Here is a 24,784-nt window from a genome sequence, read left to right on the forward strand (position 1 = left end):
CTTCTCTTTCATGCCTGACCAGCAGGACAGCTGAGGCTTAGGCATGGCATCACCCGTGGGAGGAAACTTCCCGCTGCAACAAAGTGGCCACGGTGCTAGTGCCTCTTTCATGCACACAAGAGCCAGCTCTGGCACCAGTGCTGACATCAAGGAGGAGTGGAAGACACAGAGAAAGGATATAGTTCAGGTTGGAGGAAAGATACACTGCCACCCCAAGCAGTGGTCACTCATGGTGTCTCCAGCACTGTTAATGGCAGCAGAAACAAAAGGTCTGGCCTGGCCTCCTGCCCCAACTTTCCTCTTTTCTATAGCTCAGCCTCTCACCCTAGAAACACAATTCTTTTTCATCTAGTTCCAAAAAGCCAGAGGCCAGTTTTGAGCACCAGGTAAAAGCTGTGTAGCCATATAAAGTACAGTAAGTCCCAAAAGTCAGTTGAACCCTCGGGGGTCTTGTGGCAGACTTGGAGCAGGCCAGGAGGTAGTGAGCGCTGCTCTTCTCTGACAGCAGCACCTCTGGTGCCATCAGACACAAGCTCAGGACACAGCATGAGGGCTGCAGCAGAAGCTGCAGGCTGCCTGAGAGCAGCCATGAGGATGGACAGACAGGGCCAGGGTGACTGACATTAGCAGGCTCATATCTGGATTCTCTTCTGAAAGCTTGGACACCGTCATGAGCTGAATAGATCTCCTGTGCCATTACCTCTGTTCAGGTATTGCCAGATGCCTGCAGCTCATCGTCAGGCAGTAAGGAATTATTCCACAGTCACATATAAGCTCTGGAAAGGAGCAGGAGCTGAACTATGTGCTTGCCCAGCATCATAACAGCTTTCTAACTGCAACTTTATTCTGAATTGTTCCAGTCCTCATAGCTAAGTCATAACCATAGCACAGTTATCAAATTAGCTCAAGGAATTATTTACTTAATTAAATCAGAAGGAATTACGTATCTTCCCTAGCTCTAATAGATGTAAGTGTATAATACCTGGATGCAAACATGTATTCATGTATACATGCATGTAATACACTGATCAAATATTACTTTATTATTAGGTGTTAACATCTGGTTGACCACGATCTGTTTCCGGCTTCTACTCTGACTAAAAGAGATCAATACTCTTGGGCCATCTATTATTTTATGAGTTATATTAAACTAAAAGCTAAATCACATCAGCAGCAACTCAAAACAGGGTAACATCTGTATATTGTAAAGATGTTATATCTCATTTTGTCCAGTCAGTGACTACATTAATTAGATTATATTCAATAAAACAAAATTTATTTCTTAAAATGTGTACCTACTAGGTGCACTTTGCCCTTTTTTTCTTTTTAAAATTCACTATTCAAAAGTTACACTGAGCCACTAAGCCATACAACACCAAGGCTATGTGTAATCTTAATTCAGACATCACAGGTCTCTGCCAGACCCCCACTAGGGAGGGTCCTTCTCTCATGAAGGCAGGTCATTCTCAAACACTGGCATCTCCCTCCTTCCCCCCAAAAAGAAAGATCATGTGTTTTTATACCCTCTCCAAGAGCCATCTTCATGCACTGGTATCAGACCCGATGTCCAATGCCAGTTTAAAGTAATCTTTGCGTAAAAGCCTGAGGCATCCCTGCCTTAGAGGCATCCTCCCACCCAGGGAAACACTCTCAGGGATCCAACAAGGGACCCCAAAAGGCACAGCAAGGCCTGCAGCTCTCTCGAGGTGTTCAGCACTCAATGCCGTATCGAAATGGGTGGTCACAGCTTCAGAGACTTTGCCTGCCTTCATAGCCTCACCAGACTTTTCTGATCAACAGCTACAGAGCACGGAGGAGCCTCCTGGCTAAAGACATTTCTGTCTGGTGGGATGCAGAGGGAGAATGGACAAATCTCCACCTCATTCCCTCTCCACTGAACTGGAAAATCTGAAGGAGTGCAGCCCATAAACCTTACAAAGAATGTAAGGATCTGATGTAAAGCTTTCCACTGACTTCAGACCATGTCCTGAGTGTGGCACACAGTGGGATAGTATCCTTAGGCAAATCCACAGCGATGCTCATCTGGAAGAGTCAGGCTGAGGCAGGAGGTGTTGCTCATCCTGAGCTTTGGGGTACATCCAAAGCCCCATCCTGCATCCTTTCTCAGCACACATAGCATCTGGATTGAACATTTTAAATTGTATCCTTCAAAGCACTTTCCCAACTATTCAGCTTTGGCAGTGACCGTTTTGTCATGAGATTTTGATTACCCCCACCATTTCCATGACCATCTATTATAAATAATGGCCATGCACAGAACTGTGTAGGTGAAGCACATTAATTTTGATACTGCTTTGTGATGGGGGCATGCAAAGCTGCTTCTTTGGAAAGGTCCCTCCTCCCCTCCTATTTTGATTTTTCTGCTTCTATGCTTGATGACTAGCAATAAAAATGGGTAAACAGAGATCCAAGGGAAATGAAACTACATCTGCAGAACATTCAGAGCCAAAATACACAAGGTGGATAATTTGCATGCTGTATGTAAAAAGTAGTTATGCAGCTTTCTTCCTACTCTTTATATCTCCATAAAACATAATAATAGATTTCTAATTATACATCCAAATAATAGGCAAGCTGCAAGATGCAGGGAGAAAATTAGAAAGGGGGAAAGAAACTAACCAAAGGTACAGATGTAACGAGGGTAGTGACATTTCTATAAAGATGCTTTAATGGTTGTTGAGTAGTCATTTTGAAACAGAAATTTTTTAAGTGTCCTAATAGGAGTTTTCATTTTCAAACAATTTGCTGTGCAGTTAAGTGATGTCAGACTACAAGCTGCAATCTACGACAATGACCAAAGAAAAGCTGTTTTCACACCCATCACAATATATAATTGATTCTGAAATTGGCTTTCTACAAAAGAAACCAATCAGATTTATGCCAAATTCAGGCAGTGGATGAAGTCTTGACTTTTGATGTTAAACATCTGATAAACTTTATGCTAACATAACACGCTATATTAAGTGGTAAGTTCCTTAACATAAAAATAAGCTCACAGTGGATCATGAAACACAGCCAGTGTACCCTTTTTACTGGCAAATAAAACTGCATTGCTGTATGGAAAGGGCACATCCTCTGCCCACACACAGCGTGAGAGTTTCAGCCAGCAGTTCCTCCTTCCCACAGTGAAACCCTTCCCAGACATTGTCCAGCCAACCTCAGAGCAGCCCAGCTGCCAAGTTGGGGAGATCTGGAACCCCATCCTCCATGGATGAAGAGTGATACCCCAAATAGTTGAAACACTAGACACCATCACGGCATCAGTGAGTGCCACAGCTTCCACACTGAACAGCAATTCACCACCTGAAGTGGTTCTTCTCCTGAGGTGGCTCATTTCCTAGGGCTTCCCCAGGCTTCAGCAGCTGGCAGGGTTGGCCTAAGTTCAGCTGCCCCTGATTCTCTACAGCTGCTCTCAGCTGTTCTGCCTCCTGCCCAGTTTTTGTTCCATACTTTGGAGTATCTTCTGTTTTGCACGTTCCTGGTCTGAGGCATGAGTCTTTCAGAGGGTAATGTGTATGCTTTGCAAACTCAGCCCATCAATATCAGCACACCTGGTGCAAGCAGCTATCCCTGATGAATTAAGGCAGAGATCACACAGAAATCTGGCTGTTAGAGAAACAAAGAAGCAAATGTTTTTCTAATGAAATTTTCTAAATATCGTTTTCCTTTCTCATTTTGCCTTAGTCAAATAAAATCATAAGGGATCTTCAGAACTTGAGTACAAATGAGTCTTTCAGCTTTGGAGGCATGACTTAGAGAAGAAAATAATCTGCCTGTTTGCTTAACCTCTGAAATGATACAGAGTCCAGAGCTAATACAGGAGGAGGAATTAGAATAGGTCTCAAGGTGACTTTCTCACAGGGTAGGAAACTCTTTGAGGGAAGCTGAATGTTAAACCTGTGTCAGCTCTCCTAGCAGCAGCAACAGCTACCAGAGATATCTCAGATGAAAGATGCAGGACAGACCCCTGTGGCATTGGCTCAGAAAGATCCAAAAGATGACAACATACATGTCAAGGTCTCACCAAAGAACATGCTTTTTAGTTCCTAAGAACTTAACTGCAGCTGAGTGAGGAGAAAAGCAAATTCCTCCCTACCTTGTAGGTGACATAATCCATGGACAAACTTCTACTAAATAACAGATCCTAGATCTCTATTACGTGAGCAGGGGCAGCCCTTGCTTCAGCATTCTGGGGTCCCTCCCCACCAGAACAGTACGGCCCCAGTGAGAGCTTTCTGAGCCTCACTTCCCTCTCACAGGAAGCCCAGACAGCAAACACACCAACAGCGTGCCTGAACTGGAACACACCCTACAGCAGCTGCCTGGGGCTTTCCTCAGCTGTCCCCAAAGTTTATTACTGAGATGGGGGTGTCCAGCTCGGCTTGAGCATGACAGGTGACACGTAACAGAAATGTGTAAGATCCTGACAGCCCAGTTGTCCTATGATTATATTTATTATTTGACCAAGAAGGATATTGTGCAACCACGTGCTTGCGTTCTCCTTTTGCAATGAAGTTGAAGGAAGCAGATGTTTTGTCTCACAGATGTTTTGTGTCACACAGAACTGTCAGTATTCATATCACTGCCTTCTCAGGCATTGTTGTTCCTGCCTAAGAGCACTCAGTGAGGATTTTGCTGGCTCACCTCACCCTATACAGAGATGGGCATGCCATGCTCAGACCAAGTGTGAAAAGAATTTTGTAAGACAGAGACACAAGGTCCTTTACAAAGCAACGACCTCTTCTTTCTCTGTTACACTGTCTGTAGGAACAGTCTTACCATTTTAATGTTGACAATGGATAATCTACACCCATTCTTGCTTTGTAAAATATTTTCCTCTAAAACCTCAGTTGATGTTATATGAATACAAGTTTAAACAAACAAAAATATCCTATTGATATCTCCAGTACAAAAGCATTAGAGCTGCCACTGCCCATATGCAATCTAACACCCAAAGAATTAGGTATATATGGCTGAAGATTTAGTGGTACCACCAATCTAAATCCTGCAGGGCTGCTCTGGGGCTTGAAATAAGGACTGTACCAAGACATGTTGTATTTTTAATAATTTCTGCCCTGGTACTGTTAGTGCAATCATTTTTCTTAGCTTTGTGTTAGTTACAACAGTTACTAAGTCCAAGCGTTACCAGGCCAGCAGGAAAGTATCAGGACCAGTTCTGGAACCAAGGAGAGTTTGCTTTTGTTGACATCAAAGGCACATCAGCACTTTAGAAAGATTTAACCATCTTGTATCTCCTGCTAATTATTTCTCAGTCTGAAATTGCTTCTGTAATGTACTAGTCTGCTCAGGACATGTGACAAGCACACACTACTCTGCTTCTGTTGTTTATTATGTCAGTATCATCAGCATCTGAATGTGACATTTATTGAAATGATGAAGAAATAGTCAGGACACACCTTGAATGCCTCAAAGATTCAGTGTGTTGAAATACACTGTGCTGTGAGTGGAGTACTCAAGGTTTTCTTCCTTCCTTCAAACTGAGCAAGTCCCCAGCAGAGCAGCAGAGTATCCATCACAGCTGATGTGGCTGGTAACTAGGAGAGAAATGACAGGTGGACCGGAATTGCCCACCAGAAAGACTTCAACATTTCAATATTTAATACTGAAAACTAACAATGAAGGTGATTTCTGACACAGTGGCTGAGGGCAGATGCTAAGCACCTTGAAATCTAAACCCATTACTGCCCATTTGTTTGCTTGCTTTGTTCTGCTCCCACACTGTTTATGTGGGCAGGTACACGGGCTGTGATTTATGCTTACTTGTTTGTCTGGATATTTAATAAGATACTACAACCTATATCCACTGTGTGCTAGCACAGCATAAAAAAAATTGCTTCCAATTCCAGCCTATTAAATTTTATCCGTATAAAACAGAATAGTGAGAAAATTAATTTCAATATTTACAAGAATTTTATGAAACTGTACAGACAAAACCAAGTTTCAATAATAAATCTCCCTCCCCTTAGCCAAAACTGATTTGTGGCATTTTATTTAAATAACTGTATTTATTATGTTATATTTATTATTATGTATAAATTCACGTATGTATACATTTTGGTATGAGATTTTTAAGGGTAGGTTTAGGTTGGACATAAGGCAAAAATTCTTCACAATGAGGGTGGTAAGATAGTGGAACAGGTTGCTCCAAAAAGCTATGGCTGCCCATCCCTGGAAGTGTTGAAGGCTGGGTTGGATGGGGCTTTGAGGCACTGGGTCTAGTGGAAGCTGTCCCTGCCCACGGCAGGGAGAGTGCAAACTAGATGATCTTTGAAGGTCTCTTCAACCCAAACCATTCTGTGATTTTTGATGACTGGCACAATGTTACAGTACCATTTCCAAGATTTGAAGAGCAGCTGGTACTTCTTAGCATAATGTACTATTAATTTGAAGGTATTACTTCCACACTGAAATTAGACTGCTGAAAACAAGTATTAACTGACACTTATTATTTCTCACTAAAACCTTTTCTCTTGTCACGAATAAAAGCAGCTTTGGAAAGCCAATTCGAGTACAGCCCTTTGAAACGCAACCCATTTATTCTGATATTAACCTGTGGCTCCTGGAGCAGTGTTGATGTGGCAGATTCCTCCTTCCTTTCTTTCCCCAGTACCCGCATCCCCCGCCCGGCTGTGCATTCTGTTGCGAACTGCGCCACCTCGTGGCAGCGCGGCAGCATCGCCCGCAGCGGGGCACCCCCGGCTGGTCCCCGCCGAGCCGGGGAACGGGACAAGAGCAGAGAGCGGGGTATCAACATCTGCCATCTGTCCCACCGGCACTTCGGCTGTCTTAGAGAAAAAACAGCAGCTTGGTGGACAGGAACGGAAACAAACAAACAAAAAAAACCCAGCCTGAATGAATCACAACATACATGGCCCAAAAAGCATGGAGGGCTTATTTCTTTTTGCACACATTCAAAAAATATTTTAATGTTCGGTGTATAAGCACAGGACACTAAATTACGAAATCTTTTTGGTGAGATAAGTTGGTCCACATTGCAAGTGCTCAAAACGGAGAGCTAAGAAGCCTGGCTTGAACACAGAAGCCAGGTGTTCAGGGCTGCTCCTCTCAATAGCTTTGGAAATGCAATGAAGTAAGAGGAGTGGGAAGTTAAAATAGAGTATTCAAACTGATGAACTGATTCTACTGCTGTGCTGCTGTCACAAACAATTAACAACCTCGACAAATTTCCTTATTTGGTTCTCCCACATGACAATTGTTCTGATCTCTGCAAAAAGGAGTGAAAAATGGTAGTTTCACCTTTTCATCAGCTTTAATACTACAGATATTATAGTCTTTCTTAATAAAACTGTTTAACTTCCTAACTCCTAAATGCTGGCACATATTGCAGATAATTGAGTGAAGCTTCATACAAGTGAAAAATGAAAAAACCAAACAAAGAAACAAACTCTACAATTCTGGGTTGGTTTTTTTTTTCTCTTTTAAAAATGTTTTTCTCTTTTGTCTCACTTCCAGATTTAGTTGGAAGCCTGAGCTATTAAGCACTTGACCTGGCTGCATAGTACGAACTAGTATTCCTAGTGACTTTACTAAGAAGTTGTGGTAAATTCTGAAACTTTATCTCATTTCCTTTACTCAGTTAAAACATCAAAGGCCATGACCATTCTTTTTTGGAAGGTAAAACACTAATAATTCCTTTTAAACATGATAAAAGACTGCATGTTTTAAGTGCTAATTGGATGTTGCACTTGTAGCTTCTTGCTTAGTAATGAGGCAAGTAATGTGGCCAAACGGATCAATTCTCATTTGAGAAGATCTTGAGATTAAAATTCTTCACCTACCACCTTCAAGACCACGTGATTATGTTCACTTCATTACATGAGCACAGCAAAAGGATCTTTAGGTACTTGTCCCAGCATGGATGAATGTTTTTATTACAAATTACAACTTCTACTCATACATGACATAGTTATTTTGCTACACACAAGCAATTCAGATTTAAATTAAAAGAAATGCTAGTTAAGCCTTTCTGTATTTGCCTTAGTGTAGAATCTCTCATGTAAAACCCCCATTTGTTTTTCAAAGAGACAGGTGAATTGCCTCAGCTCTTAAATACAATTTAACCAGTCACAGAATCTTCTGCATTGGAAGAGACCTCTCAATTCAGAGTCTGACCATTTACCCAGCGGTGTCAAGTCTACCATTAAACCATGTCTCCAAGCACTGTCTACATCTCTTATAAATACCTTCAGAGATGGAGACTCCACCACATCCCTGGACAGCCTGATCCAGTGCTAGACAATCCTTTAGGTGATCAAAGTTCTCCTAATAGCCAATCTAAACCTCCCCTGGCACAACTTTAGGCATTTTCCTCTGACTCTTATCACTTGTTACTTTGGAAAAGAGGCCGACACCCAACTTACTACAACATCCTTTCAGGTAATTTTAGCCTCATGTACTCTGACTGAGATCAGCTACCTTTTCCATGAGCAATCCTGTCCAAGTTTGCAGAGTATTCCCATGGAACAAACATTAAAAAGAAGCACAGGCTTTGGAGAGAGGAATCACAAATGTGTATGCAAGGATGCACACCCAGTCTCTGACCTTCTCTGTTTTGCTCAGCTGATGAGGTCTATTTATTTGTTGCTTCCCTGAATGCTGCTTGGGAAAATAATGACCTGTACACATCATTTAATATATATTATAATATTATAATATATAAGCAACATAATAGTTGCTTATCACCTGTAGTGACCTGCTGGCACCTTTTGTGACCTCTGAGGTGTAGCTTTTGCTATGATCTACAGCAAGTAAGAAGCAGAGCAGGTACTCCAGCACTGGAAAAAGCCTGCAGAAAGAATTCCAAGTACAGAAGTGCTCTAAATTAAAAGAAAGCTGGAAAGTATCCTGTTGTCAAAACTATTGAGCTTTATTTTTCTGCTTTTCCTGGTGAGATAAACTTTATCTTTGTTTTTGCTGTAGCCCACTTCCTACAGGACAGATGAAGGATATGCTTTTCCTTGGAAGTATTTGACCTCTGTCCCAGGAAGGAAGTTGGCAATAAACCAAAACCTTAAGCTTTTGGGTGAGCACTGTAACCACTAATCTATTTTGGAAGGCTACAATTATAGACAGGAGGTGGGCAGCACTGTCATCACCTCCTGCTTCTGATTTTAAAACAGAAAAGTTATGACTGTATTTGGCAAAGAGTCCAATGCTATCTTTGTGCATTAGCCATATTCGGAACACGCCTCCTTCAACAGGCCCCTTGAGATTTAAGGGGTGGAGAAGAGTGTTCTGAAAGACAACTTCAGCTTAATCCCTCCAGCTCTTTCTGCATTTGGGGGAAGAACAGAAAAACTGACTCCTCCAGAGTATGATTCAGAGAACCTAAATTTAGGTACTTGCTCTGAATCACTCACTACTTAACCTGGGGAAGCATCCTGGAGACAACTCATTCCACAGGCAAAGGTTATCCTCTGTGACAGTTCCTCTTTCAACATCCCCTCAATTGTCAGTACTATTCTCACTGGCTTCTCAACTCCACCACAGTTTAGGTAGGGAAGTTGCTGCTTATCCTCAGATACCTGCAAGGCAGAAAGGGAGGCACATTGAAGATGTCCAGATACCTGGTTAGGAGCTGCCTAATTTCAAAATTTAAACTGCAAAATCATTAAACAAATAGACCAATTTTTAAAAGTTATAATCCACCAGAAGTTTCATAAATTGATATTGATTTCATTGGACTTAAGATGCAAAGTTGGCACTTGGGTGATTATTTTAGATTTAGTGTTCCATCAAATTGCAACATTCCACAATTTCAAATAAATTTAGAGTTGTTTGCTGCTTTTTAAACAGAAGACATAATAATTATAAAGGGAAAAAAAAAGTCTTTATTACTATATATATTCATACAGCAGTTTTAAATCATAGAACAGTATGTTTTGAAGTTTTGGTAGCACTCTGTCACTCTTTAAATACTCAAGACTTATCGCTTTTTCCAGGTGAATTTCCGTCTGGGTCCCTCTTGACCAGGTTTTTTTCGTTCCTTCACACGTGGGTCAACTGTTAGTAATCCAGCTGCAAAACACAGAAAAGCACCCATTTACTTATTAATACTAGCTAATATTACAGGTATACTACCTGTGAGCAAATAACTTTCACTAACAGTATGATTTGTATCATCTAGAGGGCAAAAGGTTCAGAACCACAAAACACTGAAAGGAGCCTCATCAGATCCTCTAACATTTTAACTTCTCTTTAGTAACTTAACTTCATTCATATTTTCCTTTACACTCCATTAAAAAGCCACCCATTGCTTTTTATCTATCCATATTGCTTAAGCCCTTAAAGCAGTGGTCTCAACCCTTTTTTGATCATGCAGTCCTAACAGTATTTTCGAGGATGTACACCCAAATACATGTATTTATTCACTTATGAATATGGCACATTCGTACTGAATCCCAAGGGATCAGTTGCACATACCCCATTCTGAAGACCACTGCCTTGTGGTACATTTATATATAAGTACAAATTTATTTATATATATAAATATACTTAAAAGTATATTTGGCAATGTCCCAAACATGTTCAGAATTATGCTGATCTCAGTAAAGATGCCAAACTCAATACAATATCTATTTGCAAGGGTTTTCCTAGCAACTCGTACTTGCCAGTACTGAAAAGGTACAGTTAAAGAAACTTGTTGCAAAGCATGAAGACAGCTTTGGTTTCATGGCTGGCAATAGAGTGAAAAAAAATCACAGCTGTTCTGCCACTAATACAGGCAGGTATTCTTGCTCCTAATCCAGAGAGAGCATGGTTAAAAGTTCACCGTTCGTAATTCTGTACTTGCTGAAACAGCATGGACATCTCATCACCGAGAAGCATCAGATCCTGCAGTTATCTAAATACATTCTATCTTATCCTAGGTAACTTGTAAACACAAAATAATGCAAGAGAGGGAAGTAGCTCCCTCGGTTTGCCTAGTTGCATGCAGTACATTTATGCTCATCACTCTCTCTTCAAAGCCAACCCTCCAGCATTTATGTTGGAGAAGAAAACTTTTTAAAACATGAACAAGACGCAACCAGCCAAGTAAAACAAACCACAATCTCAGTACCTTACAGCTCACTAATGTCTGATCCAGATTTATTTAGCAGTGAATACACATTCATGTTCTGTGATTCTATGTTGAGGCAATATAAGCTGGTTAATAGACCTAAAAGAGGTCATGAACAGATGGAAAAACGCTTGAGAAGTCATCCAAAATGTACACAAAGGATGCTAGGAAACAAGGGAAAACAGTCTATAAATAAATGCAGATCCCTTTCATACAATATACAAGGTTTCACTGGGATTATTTACTCAAATCTGATCCTTAATGATCCTTGTATTAATTCTGCTAATTACCAGAAACACATTAAGAAACATTGAAATAATTTCAATTCCTACCTTGCCTCATGAATTCCACCTCCTTTTCTGTCACAAAACTCCTTAAGGCTTTTGCAGAGGCTAAACGTATTGCTCCAGCCTGTGCAGATCTTCCTCCACCAGAGACTGTGCAAACCATATCATGTTTTCCAATTCTGCCAAGAAACTGGAAAGGGAACAACAACTGTTCCCTAAGGAAAAAAAAAATTTGAAAAAAAGAAAGAATTGAAAAGATTCATGTGCATGAAGTTCCATGCTATGCACATTTCTTATCATTGTATATACAAAAACACAGTTAACTGTGTGTTGGGCAGAGATCCAGAAAGGCATTCATATCTCATTCAAATCAATAGGAAATTAGCAGCTAGGAGCATATTCCAACTGCCAATGGTAAGTACTTTAAGTTCAGTTTTATAACTACTTTTTTTATTCCACTACTTCTCTAAGGAAGCCAAAACCCATCAGTTCTGCATATGAAAACTGAGCAAGCTTTCCCTCTATTTTTGAGCTTAAAAATCATAATATAAAATAAAAATAAAAATCACATTAGGAATAGAAACTTTATATCAGCCTAATGAGAAGTCTTCCTTATATCATCAGACTGTGCACATCCTCCAAAATCTGAAGCTTTAAATGAAAAGCCTCACTTTGCATGTTACTATATACCAGAGTAATTAAACATGCATGCACTTTGCAAAACACTTAATGTTTATTATTTACTTTTAAAATAAATTTCAAGCCCTTTCTAAGGGGACTAAAATTTGAATTATTAAAACAATCCATGCTCTCGGTTTTTGCATCCCTTCAGAAAAGGTGAGGCAAAGAGCACAGAGGAAGACTTGCCTATCATTAAACTCCTGAAAATTAGGAGGAAATGCAAGACACAGTTTTATAAAACAGATAGTTACACAGAGAAAAGAACATAGAATCAACACAGCACTGACATGTAAGGTGTTACTTTTGCTGGAATAATTTAAGTACAGTAAAAAACCAGCATTTCATAGTGCTCTCACCTGTCCTGCAGCACTGGGAAGTAATGTAAAATGTCTATTCCATTTACTGTAATTTTTCCAGTCCCGTTGTCATAAATTACTGCAGTAGCTCTTGCAGTTTTTCTTTTACCTTAAAGGATTAAACCAAATATTTTATGAAGCTTCAATATTCTACACAACTTCAAGTGTCCAAGTAATTAAACAAATCTCAACACACTCATATATTGCCAGCTGTTTGGTTTTACAGGTTGAGGTAAAAAAAAAAAAAATGCAAACCAAGAACAAGTATCTTCAATATATTTTAATCAGTGTCTGTTAAGTGGGGGAGAAGCGTGTGTTGGGAAACCAATCTCCTTCAGCACAAAGGAAGCAATCATTCTGATAAAGAAATTATGAAACAAATAAGACATTCTTCTTCATTTTGGGGTTGATGAGGCACAAACAAGACCGGTTTTGAACTTATTAAACCTGGTGGCTTTTCTTAAATCACACAGGTTGCATGCTCATCAAACTTCGTTAACTACTGTTCTGAAGACACTACTGAAAACCAGTGCAAATTGAATCATGGTTTGGTGTTCTCACATCTCTTTGTTGTCATGTAATCTTCAACACAATCCAGGTAAAGCAGAGCTCTCTAGCCACTTTGCCCCTCAAATTCCCTGTGACCTTTGTTCTCATCTGCTGCCTGCTGCATAATAATCAACAACTGGAAGACTCCTCTTTAAATGTACAGCATAAAGTGTGCGTGCACATTTTGTCCAGAAAGTCATCAGCCCTTCCTATACAAGCTGTTGCCGCATTACTTTTCCTATGCAATCATTCATATCCTATATTGTTTTCCAGCTGTGTCTCTCCAGTGAAAACCTAACAGCCTGTGTTTAGAAGATCCAGAGACCTTCACGGCTTTTCTCTAACATCCCCTCCTTCTCGGTATGAATGATCAATATCCCATTATCCATCTCTGTCCCATAATATTTAGAAATTTCCTCTTCTCGTTTTCCTAGGCTGTTTGTAAATATCGAGATGCCTTGCTATTCCTTACTATTTATTCTTTGAATCTTCAAAGTTCCCCTTTGCTGAACTTCCTACAAAAATAATGTAGTATTAAATTAGTAGTCTAAACATGCTGTTTTTATACTAAGCAACAACAGTGTTATATCCATGGAATTGTTCATATGTGTTTGTGCTCCTGCAGTCCTCCACTCTTTATGTTCAGCAGTCACTCTGGCCAAAAATGAAAGTCCTTTTGTATCCTACAACCTGCAACGCAATGGGGTCTCTAACAGAGCTATCACTGTATAGAAATACAGATCAAAAACAAATTATAGGAATCTGGGCCAAAAACTTGCACTTTCTGACCAGTCCATGTCTTGGTGGTCAGTAACATGACTAACAGCTATACATGTAGTATATGTATACATGAGCATACAAAATGAAGTAGTGACACCTTCAGCTGTGTTGTACACACTATAAAGAAAGCAGTGTGAAGAGGAACAAAGTCTGCACTGTTACAAATCAACTTGAAGTTAATACCTTCCCCAGTGCTGAAGGCCACTCCTCGCTCATCATACTGCAAGGGTTCAATAACCAACTTCTGCAACTGCACAGGAACTTCCTTGGAAAACTTCTGTATATACTTCTCCTCGATGTCAGCACATGGCAATGCTACCAATTTTTGTAGGAGTTGAATAAATCTTGTGTACTGTAAGACAACATGACTTCATTAAAATATGCAAGTGTAATTGCATTTGCGAAAACTTTCTATTTTTATTTAATGGATCTTTCCTACTTCACTTTTATTGATGATTTCTGACAAGATGACACTTTCGCACCTACATGCTGATTTAAGAACAGCATGCAGTTGCATCATTTGCTGTGTGACTAAAGACATCTAGTTCTTTCTTCAGAAAACACTAAAACTTTACTCCAAAGCATAACCAACCCCTTTTTAATAGAGGATTATTGTATTAAATGAAGTTCATCTCACTTTAAAAAAAACTAACACTGGGGGGATGTCTTAATTATTTTATTATTGTTTTATTAAAATAGGAAAAGGGAAAGATTTTCACCTGCTTTTTAGTAAGTCAGCATATTCACTGATTTGGAAATAATTTTATTTCACTGAACTGAATCTCATAAATGATTATATTTCATAACATATACAAAAAATGCCTATCTTTGGCTGTTCAAGCTGAGTTACTTTAATGTTTATGATTTCCTTTAAAACTGAACAATCAAGGTATTTAAAAATTCAAGAGATACTTGACTTAAAGGGCAACCTCTTGAAATAAATTATCCTTCGCTACTGTGTGGTTCTCCTTCCCCCTTATACCTCCCTCCAAAGTTCTTCAACATGTGATTAAAGAGTACACACTAGTGTGTTAACCCATTTGTGCCAAAAGCTGGGATGTCCTGTTACCAAGTGTTATTGGCAGGAACTCCAGACAGCTGTCACCAGATATAAAGGTATCATACCATCAAAAATGGATTTTTCATATAGATATGATAACCTGATTTTTGAAGTTTTTTTTTACTTACAAGTAGTTATTGCAAATATTTGTTCTTCAGTCTGTTACCAGAGTCTTCTCTAGCACAATATTACAACTCTTCTTGTAACTTAATAATAGTCCCTGGAACTTTGACATTATTTAAAACTACTTCCACCTAACAAATATGACACAGACTTGTGGTAAAGCCTTTGAAGAGAAGAAATATGGAAATACAAAATTGTAAAAATTGTAGAGACTATACAAGTAGAAAGCTTCCAGCAGTTTTCACTTGTAGAGTGCAAAAATAAAAAAATCAATAGCTCTGATTTTGTTTAATATGGTGTAAATACCACTGAATTTTTTGTTGCAGTGGCAAAAGGGAAGAATTTGAGCAGGTAAGACTGGCAGCTTATACTCAGACATTTCAAAAATATTTAAACAATGTTTTTTACGATAGTCTGAGGCTTTGTGTTCTTACATGGGAGAGGCCAGTATGTAGAAGGGTTTGGTGTAGGTTTTTGGTTGGTTGGGGTTTTTTTAAGATTATTGCAATGTACTTTTAGAGATGTAGATAGCATGTACTAAAACCATGTAGTAAAGAACACCAAACTGTTTGGTTGTACAAGTAGACCTGGCACTTGGAGAGGAAAAATGGCCATTCCAAATGCAGAAGCTACTGAAAATACCTGAGTCTAAATGGCTTCTACTGCGAGCAAGATACAGAAAGTCTCTCGGGCACTATCAGGATGGTGAATTGACAATAACTACTTCCAACTTATGCTTATGGATTACAGTCTGCTTGAGACCTTTTTACAGCCCACAGACAAGGAAGCCATCACATGCCACTGTTCCAGATGACAACTGAGCAAAGGGCATGTTTGCTACTGTTATGCTATTTTTGTAAAGCTGTTGTTCACAGGACAGACAAGATTGAGGAACACTGCTTGTAGGTGAGAAAACACTTGGAATGTTCAGAGAAATAGAGTTAGTCTGGTACTGTCATATTCAGGCTTCCAAAAGCTGGCCAGATAGACTGAACCTGCTGTTAAAAAAATGGAATGCTCTTTAGGGGACTGTAGGGAAAAGCTCTGAGTGAGAAAAAAGTGTGTGACTATTAGGATGAACAGTCTTATCCCCAGAGACAGATGTAAAGGATGACTCCAAACCTACAGAGTGATACAGTTTGCAGACACTGAGGAAACTGCAAAACTCTTCTCTCTCCCACCATATTCATACCAAGGAGAATGTAACAGGAGATATCTGTATCAAACCACAGATCTATACAGCTTTGTGTCTTGCTTCGGTTATTTGATTTTTTAGTCAATCACTAAGAAAAAGGGCTCTTTATTTCTAGCAAGCCCTCTGTGATTTTTTATCACTACTGTGTCATCTCTAACACTAAATAACTTAATTCTCTGCAGGTTTACTATTGTACAAATCCATTGCATTTTCCCATGTTGAATATTTACCCCTTCTCTACAATTAGTAACAGTGGCTCTAGTCCTGTCTATTTTGCATCTGTAACTGCAATAACTGACTATTTATTTCTTTAATAGATTCTTATACCCCATTTCCGACCACGTAATTAGATAAAAAGTGCTCTAGGCCTCACAATGTTGCCAGGAGAAAAACTTAATTATGATAGTAACAATGGAAAGTTCTTCAGAGTTCTATATTGTGCTAGATAAAAAATATCAACACAAGTCACTTCAAACAATATGAATGTGACAGTGCTGTGAACATATACAAATTTCATCAGAAGACAGAAAACTCTTTTGAAGAGAACCTGCTCCTGCATAATACCTTTCCACTGTCCAAAAATGCACCCAGAGTCCATATTTTTTAAGACACAAGCTTCCTTAAGATTGGGAAGATTAATTACTTACATCATCATCTGACACTTTTTCTAGCAACATTTCTTCCAATTCAATCTTAGTCAGCCATCTGCTGCCAGCCAGGTTTCTGTTTAAAATATCACATATATTCTTCCTTTAATTAACCATGCAATTAGAGTTACATCACAAAAGACCACACATACAGTCAGTCTTCGTTCAGAAATACATTTTCCATTACAAATGAATGCAGATCACATTCCTATAGTAAACATGAGAAGGCCTACGTTGATTTTAGAAGATGTGCCTTTTGAAAGGTATGGTAACTTCATGTATTGAACTAACCACATGACCATTATGAGTATCAGCTATGCATTATTCATATTATTGAAGTCTGAGATTGAATTAGAGTAATACTCTAGTAGGAAGTGATCTTTCCCCCAACTTATGACTTATTTTTAAAAGTCTGCTGCCTGGAAAAATTTGGTTTACTAGCAGCAAAGAGCAAAATCAAAGGCAGAATGTTGAAATCAAATTATTTTGCCACTGATCTTTACTTTTCTGATCAATATAAAGAACAGCACTAGCAGTAACCATAGTCAAAGTACTAATGTAGCAGTGATACCCTGTATTCTATCTACTGTGTAATCTTGAGCTGCTCCGCACAGTGACTGCACTGATGATAACAAAAGCAGAAATTTCTAAGCACACAGCTTCAAACAGAGATGCTAACACCAAGAAAAACCAATGTTTGAAGTAAATCTTTGAAATATATATGATACAAAGTGATGAACTGTACAGCCATAAATATACATACCAACATTATCAGGTAAATTTAAGGCAAAGATGTAACTAGTTTCTTAACTCTGGTTTTCTAGAAACAGCGTTTTCAGCAGCATTAAGGAAGCTGTGATTCAGTAAAACACTCCTTCTGAAGGTGTCTTTAAGGAGTTCTGCTTCTCAAGCATGCATTTTAATGCTATTCTGAGTCAGGACATGAGAAAGGATTATTTAGAAACAATGCAGATTTTAGCAATGATTTTAAAAAGCTTCCAATCCTGACAGACTTAAGTATATACTTAAATTTACATATCATTACTTGCTACTTCCACTGAAGCTGGAAAAAATTTCTTGCATGTGAAAAGCTATAAACTTGAAGTAGTTCAGATCAGGTCCTAACCCTACAGTTAATATTACAGAATGAATTCACAATACATTATTTTCTGGGGAAAAAACCCTAACAAAACTCCATGCCTCTCAAACAAAAAAAAACAGCCCTTCCTACCAACCCTCTACCTACACTTAGGAGAGAAATTATCCTATCCAGACTAATCTCAGAGGAAGTACCATATCCAGTGTGAGAACTAAGTCCCAAAAATCCTTTAAATTCTCTGAGCTTTACAAACCTAACAGGCAAAAAACCTTTCATCTTTGACTAGCTTTAGGTCGTTTTTCACATCAGTAAATCCACTGGCTGAGCTCTGTAAGGAGTCAGGCTATTTTTCAGCAGCATGCAGCAAAAAACTAAATTCATTTGTTCTCTTGTCTGCTCAGAACCTAACACGAATCTATAATAAAACATTCTGTGGGTCACAGAATGCTATTTATATCATGAAGAAACATGAACTTCTGTTATTTAAGAAATTGAAATAATCTCAGCAAATTAATCCTTTCTCTTCCTAACGTAAATAACAAATGGCTGAAATGAAGAACAAACCAACACGATGTGCTCCTGGAACAATACATAAATGTGGCTAAAAAATACACAGCAAGAACAAAGATAAAAACAACCTGGGACTGGGAAAAAATAACTATACAGAAAAGCAGTAAATGCCTAAACCAAAACTTCCTAGTTGTAGCCATTTATTTTAAACACTTGCTTAACTTAATTTTGTAATATAAAATCTTCGCAAGAAATCTCAAAATAAAAAATCTAGACTACAGTCTAAGAGCAAGCAGCACTTAAAAACATATCTTAACTGGATAAACTTAGAAACCAACAACTGTAGCTTTCCCATAGCTTCTGGTTGACATGGGTCTTTTCTGTCCCAGTGCCTAACTAGATGAAGAACTTGCTGTGCATACCAAAGAAGTTAAACAGGAAAAAAGAGACCCTAAATTCAATTACTAATAGTGGTGATAATTAAAGAAATCCACCCAAATGAGCTTTTATAAAATTACTAGGTTTTGATGATTTCTGTTCAAAGCCATTAGAAGAAAAATAGTGAAATTAAGTATTTTGAAACTCTTAAATTTAAATATTGGTAAGTTAAAATATTCAAGAACTGTAATTAAGGACTATTAAAGAGGTCAGTCTTAGGTCTTGAGATATTTACCTCCTTTTTTCAAAATGCTTTAATGAAAGACATAGTTTGAAAAATTCATACAGAGTATGTTTTATATATATGTAACATTCATGTATATGAATACACATGTTTCATACAGAAACATAGAATTTTGGATATTTTCTGTTTATTTTCAAATCACACTTCAGAACTTTTATAAAGCAAAGAATATTGAAAAAAGCAGAGCAATATTAAAGAATAAGAGAAACAGATGGGGTTTCCTTACTCTAACAATGAGAAGTGAGTGCTCCACACATATCTGGATAAACTTTTCAACATGGAATTACCATACAAATATTACACAAGGAATAGATCAAAAGCCTGAAAATGTGTTTGTGGAATAGAAGGTAGGTAGAGTGGGGGATTACCAGAGGTGCTAAGACAGAATATGAGAGCACATCAAGAAAACTGCTATAAATATTCATTCTAATTGTAAGCTTACCTTTTTTCTTTTTGTAGAGGAAGGTCTTGAGCTATCAGTTGGTCTTGATGCTTCTGAACATTCAAAAATTTTTCATATGTTTCCTTAAATATATATGGAAAAAGTATTTAAATAGTTTTCATTTAATATTTAAATTTTTCTACTTAAAACACATGTTTTATGTGGTTTTACTCTTCAGACACTTAAAATACAGAGGTCAGAAAACAAGCAGAACTCTGACAAAAAAAAGTCATGTGTAATTCAAAATAATTGATTTTGAATTCTGCGGCAGTGTTTTTTAGCTTCTTACATATGCTTGTAAAATAAATAAACTGTATACAGAAAGACAACTACATTTGTATAATAAATGCAACTCCAAAACATACTGCACAATAATTTTATCAGTGCATTCACATTTCAGTTTGACTTCCTCAAAATACTGACACAGTTTAAGACTTACTTAATTTCATTTAGGAATTTTGTACATGTAGAAGTGTCAGATTTACTGGTGGTCTGTACCAGTCACAACTTCTTATCCTGGCATATCTACATGGACAGAAAGTTGCACATTTACCATAGTAAGAATCTCTGTTCTTTCAACTGTGCAGATGTACTTACTCTAAATTTTCAGTATTTTTAAATAGTTTTCTCAAAATTCTTAGCTATGTTATTATTTTCAAACAATACTGTGACAGTGATTTAGCACTTCAGGAAAAAAAAAAACCCAAAGGGGAAAATACTCAAAAAAGTCACAGTAAAAATATTACAGAAAACCACATTTTAAATAAAGTATTTTTAGGGTTTTTTTTTTTCATTTCAGAAACTAATGAAGACTACTTGTTCTAAAATATAACAGCTAATACTCTTAATTATAACAGTGATCCAAATGCAAAGCTAAATAGGAGTATTTGGAGAAAAAATTATAAATTATATTGAAACAACAGGACAGATGTACCACAAACAAGTACTTTGATGCCAAATAATTCACTTTCATTTATGAATGAAACAGAAAGCTTATAGTCATTTTCCTATATTGTACTAATATGAGTTTTAACAAATGCTAGGGAGAAACAACAGTGTAAGAATTAGTGGGGACAAGAAACAATGGTTTGGAGGATCTTCTATTGTATTACTTACAAAACAGTCAAGGAAGAAACATGAGACAGCTCTGTGCTGTCAGATATTAACTAATGAAATATATGTTCTTAACATAAAACTGAGATTTGTAACCGGATACAGTGAAATTTCTGTAACAGCTTAAAAATAACCCCAAAATAGAAGCCCCTTGCTTAGTTATAAACACCTACTGTTCAAGCTGATTTTTTCACTAATATAAAACACACCTGCACATACACTAAAAATATTTGTACTTAAAATGTATGAACAAAGAACAGATTGTTATCTGGGCTGCACTCAAAGCATTTAAATAGGGACAACTCACTGAAGCCTCTGACGCAGGCCACTGATGACATTTTTAATGGCACAGTGGAACAAAATATTTTAAAAATAATTCCACACTTAAAAATCTTGAAGTACAAAATCATTCCCGTTTGAGACAGCATGAAAATTCATATATTATAGTAGTAAGGCTTTCAGAAATCCTTTATTTTTCATTAGATAATTGTAGCAGATAGGACCTAGGAAACATTTTCAACTTAAAAAAAGTTCATTTATCCTCAAACGCCAGCAACATTACATAGAAGAGCAGAAAAGCTGTTTTCAGTATTTTCAAACCTCACAAATATAACTCTAATCCTCTAAGAAAACCAGATTGGTATCACTACTGTGGGCAAGATTTATGTCACATCACTCTACTAATCTTAACAACTGAGCTGACCACGAGGCTTCAAAAATTATCGCCCGTACATTAGAAGCATAGGTACAGTTTGGGTTAGAGCTCATGAGATGTGCCTGCACCAAGCTATTTTTAGGTATTTGTAATTAAGACATGGAAAAGAATGAGCATGGAAGCTTTGGCTTTGGACCATAGAGGAGGGCAGAGAAGGCAAAGGAGAGCTGTCTCTGTCCTGGAGCAAGCTGGGGAGAGCTCAGCTGGAACAGTCTCCGAGATTGAATCTGATGAACTCCATGAGTTTCTGCATTTGGAAGAAGACAAACCAGGCACAAAGATGGTATTTTGGTGTCAGATGCTCAGAAGTAGTACTGGGTTATTAGGTCTTATAAATGTGTAAGGATGTTTCTCACCTTACTGACACTTTTCACTTAACCTCTTGCCTCCAAAGGCAGAGGTTGTCACCACTACCTGCAAAAGCAGTCTCTTGTCTGCCTCCTCACAAACACCCATCTCTCCTCCAAAACATTCAGGCATACATATTTATTTATTGGTATGGTCAGCAAAAATGCATGAACAGAGGCTCAACACAGCTACAACAGAGTTCCTTAGAAAAGGACACAGGGAGGTAATTGCAGTTGTCACCTTAAGACAGACTACAGTCAGAATTGCTTATAAACCGCAACTCAAGTATTGTCACAGGAATATTGTGTCGTATAACATGACAAGTTAAAAGAAGACTTAAGGATTTTGCCATATTTGGAAACTGTTGATAAACACAGGCAAAGAAAATAAGTTATGGGTAACCATCTACCACTTTTTAGCCTCAGAAATTGTCAGTTACAGTGACAAAAAACTTTAAAACAGCTGCAACAATAAAATTTTACTGAAGACCCTCCCTAGGTCCCAAAGAACATCAACTCCACAGCCTGTTTAAGTTCTAACATGCACTTTTAAGAATTAAAATGATTTCTTTACTGTTCTGGTTAAATTACAGCAATCACATCTATTCAGACAAAGAACCCTTTACATGGGAGATGAAGTCAAGCAACATTGAAAAGTAGCATTTTAAAGTAATTCCAAGTGTAAGAGAAACGTTAAATATAATTTCCTACATATTTCCGGCAATGAAAGTGGACTGGCAATTCTTGTAACATTTTGGTCTGAAGTACTAAAAAAAACCCCTAAATTTGATGCATGTATCTAATCTCTGTATAGAGATAAAGCCAACAGACTGAAAGAACCACTCACATGTAAAGTAAAGTATGTGGATGAGCCTTTGCAAAATCAGGAATCACACGTAATGCCCAATAATTTATCTGACAAATCTTCACTCCCCAACGATTAAAGAAAGCTTCTGAAGACACACTTGCTTTTTCAAAGCTGGCAGGTGAAGATTTTACTAATCACTTGAGGATTCAATAGTCCAATTCATGACTGTACACATCTGTGTGTCTTGTAAACTCAGCTATTACACAATCAAAATAGCTGATTTTACAAGATTGACTATGTACTGAAACGCTTCCATTTCTAATAGAGAGATCAAATTTCAGATCTCTACAAGGACACTTAAAATAATAATAAATGTATTTTATTCTGCATTAAAAAAATAGGGAAGGAATCAGCAAATGAAATCCTAAAAGAGATTTTTAGGGGGAAAAAATTATATTAACATTATAGTTAAGATATGCTGCAAAACCCACATTTTACCCCAGCTGGCACTTTACTTTGTTTTTTGTGTTTTGAGTTCAGCATACACTTTGAAGGGTTTTAAGTTTTGGAATATCTTTGAGAGTTAAAAAGCTCAATTGTTAGAGCATTCACCTCAATCCACAAGCCCTGATATTCCTAAAAAACGTACAAGAAGCACAATTACATGGAATTACTATTTTCCTGTATGAAAGGTATGGTATGAAGATAGCATTTTTTCTTGCTCTTCACATTACAAAAATTTCATTATTCTAAAAAACTTTTAAGTTAACTGATGATCAAATGCACTATCAAACATTTGTGAAATGGTGCTCCATGAAATAAACATTCTTTTGTGTATCAGAAGAAAAATAAATTATCCTTTTCCCTACAGCTAAACTTTATTCAACATGCAGAAAAACAATAATGCACATTACAAATATCTTGTATGGTAGTTCATTTCATATTGAAAGCCAAACGTGCATATTGGCATTTGTAATACGTAGGAAGATAGTTTATTTTCAGTAAGTGGACAATATTATTTATTAGCACTAACTAAACAATTATACTATGCTCAGTTATATAACTAACAAGTAATACAATTCAAGTTCCACTATGTATTAATTAGTGGCATATAAGTTTAAGCTAAATAATGTGTGTTTATCCTGTTTATTAGATTTAATATAGCAATTTAAAAGACATCCTTAAATCGGATTGATTACTTACACTAGGCAGTATTAACATACAATTCTTTTCTGGAAAAATTAATTAGCTTTGAGACAATACAGTTTGTTAAATACACATTAGTTTAACAAGAGGTTAAAACAATGTTGGGAATTTTATGCAAATTTTGGCTTTCATTTGGCCGACTTAAAAAAAACCCTGTTAAATCTCACTTAATGGATTCACATTTATAGAAGCCTATTTAATGAAAATATTCAGAAACAGTTGAAGAACACTCAAGTATCCTATACCAATGAAAAATGCATTTGTCAAGGCCATTTGTTTGAAGGTGGTTGCCACGCTCTTAGAAACAAAATGCGCACTATACTTTCAGAGATTTCCAAGGCAAGCTTGCATAGTCTGCTAGGAAGAGCTAAAAATAAACTTGTGCTCCTTGTAAAATTTGTAATTTCTTCATTATGATGGAATGCAACAAAACATCTTGCCCTTGGGTTGCTCTGTTTCAGCCAAAATAAATGCAAATGGCTTGTCAGATGACAGCTGTTTGATAAGGCTCCTCTACAAGACCTGCATGCTTTACTTTTTTCCGTGAAACTTGGGATGAAAGGCAGAAGGCAGGAAGAGAATTAATGTAGCATACAGTCTAAAGGCAATGCTACAACCGTGATTAAGTAGAAAAGTTAAAAGGCACAGATTTTCCACAGCCTTGCTGCGTGCAACCCATCCGTGTAACAAGTTGACAGGCCTAGCGCGTCAGCTCCATCATCCTCTCCGACAGCTAAAACGCAGCATTGCATCCCTTTTCAGAGAAAATTTGCGTCTGCACCATGAAGCGTTGTACATTATTTCTTAGCACTGCAGGGGGCTCAAGTCCATATGGAACCTTCACAAATATTACCACAGATCAAACCAGCGGCGTTTCGAGGCAGATTTGACATACCTATTTAAATGAACAGCAGGGGTCCTCGGGCTGCCTCGGGCTGTGCAGGAGAAAACCTCTGTGGAAAGCCTATGCTGCAGCTCCATTACTCAGCAAAGACACTCTCTACATTTATCATTCATTTCATTTCTGCCAGGGCAAGAAGCTCATTTGCCCAAGGTCAACAA

General features: G+C 37.7%; 1 protein-coding gene across 2 annotated transcripts in view; it reads right to left on the bottom strand.

The window, feature by feature from the left end:
• Positions 1-9,870: 9,870 nt before the first annotated feature.
• Positions 9,871-24,784, bottom strand: part of MRPS9 (mitochondrial ribosomal protein S9) — a 33,945-nt gene continuing 19,031 nt past the window's right edge. For both annotated transcript variants that reach the window (XM_015639189.3, XM_015639205.3), the window contains exons 6-11: positions 19,534-19,616; positions 16,801-16,876; positions 13,959-14,127; positions 12,447-12,555; positions 11,455-11,624; positions 9,871-10,080 (exon numbers count right to left, since the gene is read on the bottom strand). In XM_015639189.3, the coding sequence (XP_015494675.1) occupies positions 9,989-10,080; positions 11,455-11,624; positions 12,447-12,555; positions 13,959-14,127; positions 16,801-16,876; positions 19,534-19,616 (699 nt within the window). In that variant the 3' untranslated portion in view covers positions 9,871-9,988. The remainder of the gene's footprint in view (positions 10,081-11,454; positions 11,625-12,446; positions 12,556-13,958; positions 14,128-16,800; positions 16,877-19,533; positions 19,617-24,784) is intronic.

Source organism: Parus major, chromosome 1, assembly GCF_001522545.3.
Source record: "Parus major isolate Abel chromosome 1, Parus_major1.1, whole genome shotgun sequence".
Lineage (NCBI taxonomy): Eukaryota > Metazoa > Chordata > Aves > Passeriformes > Paridae > Parus > Parus major.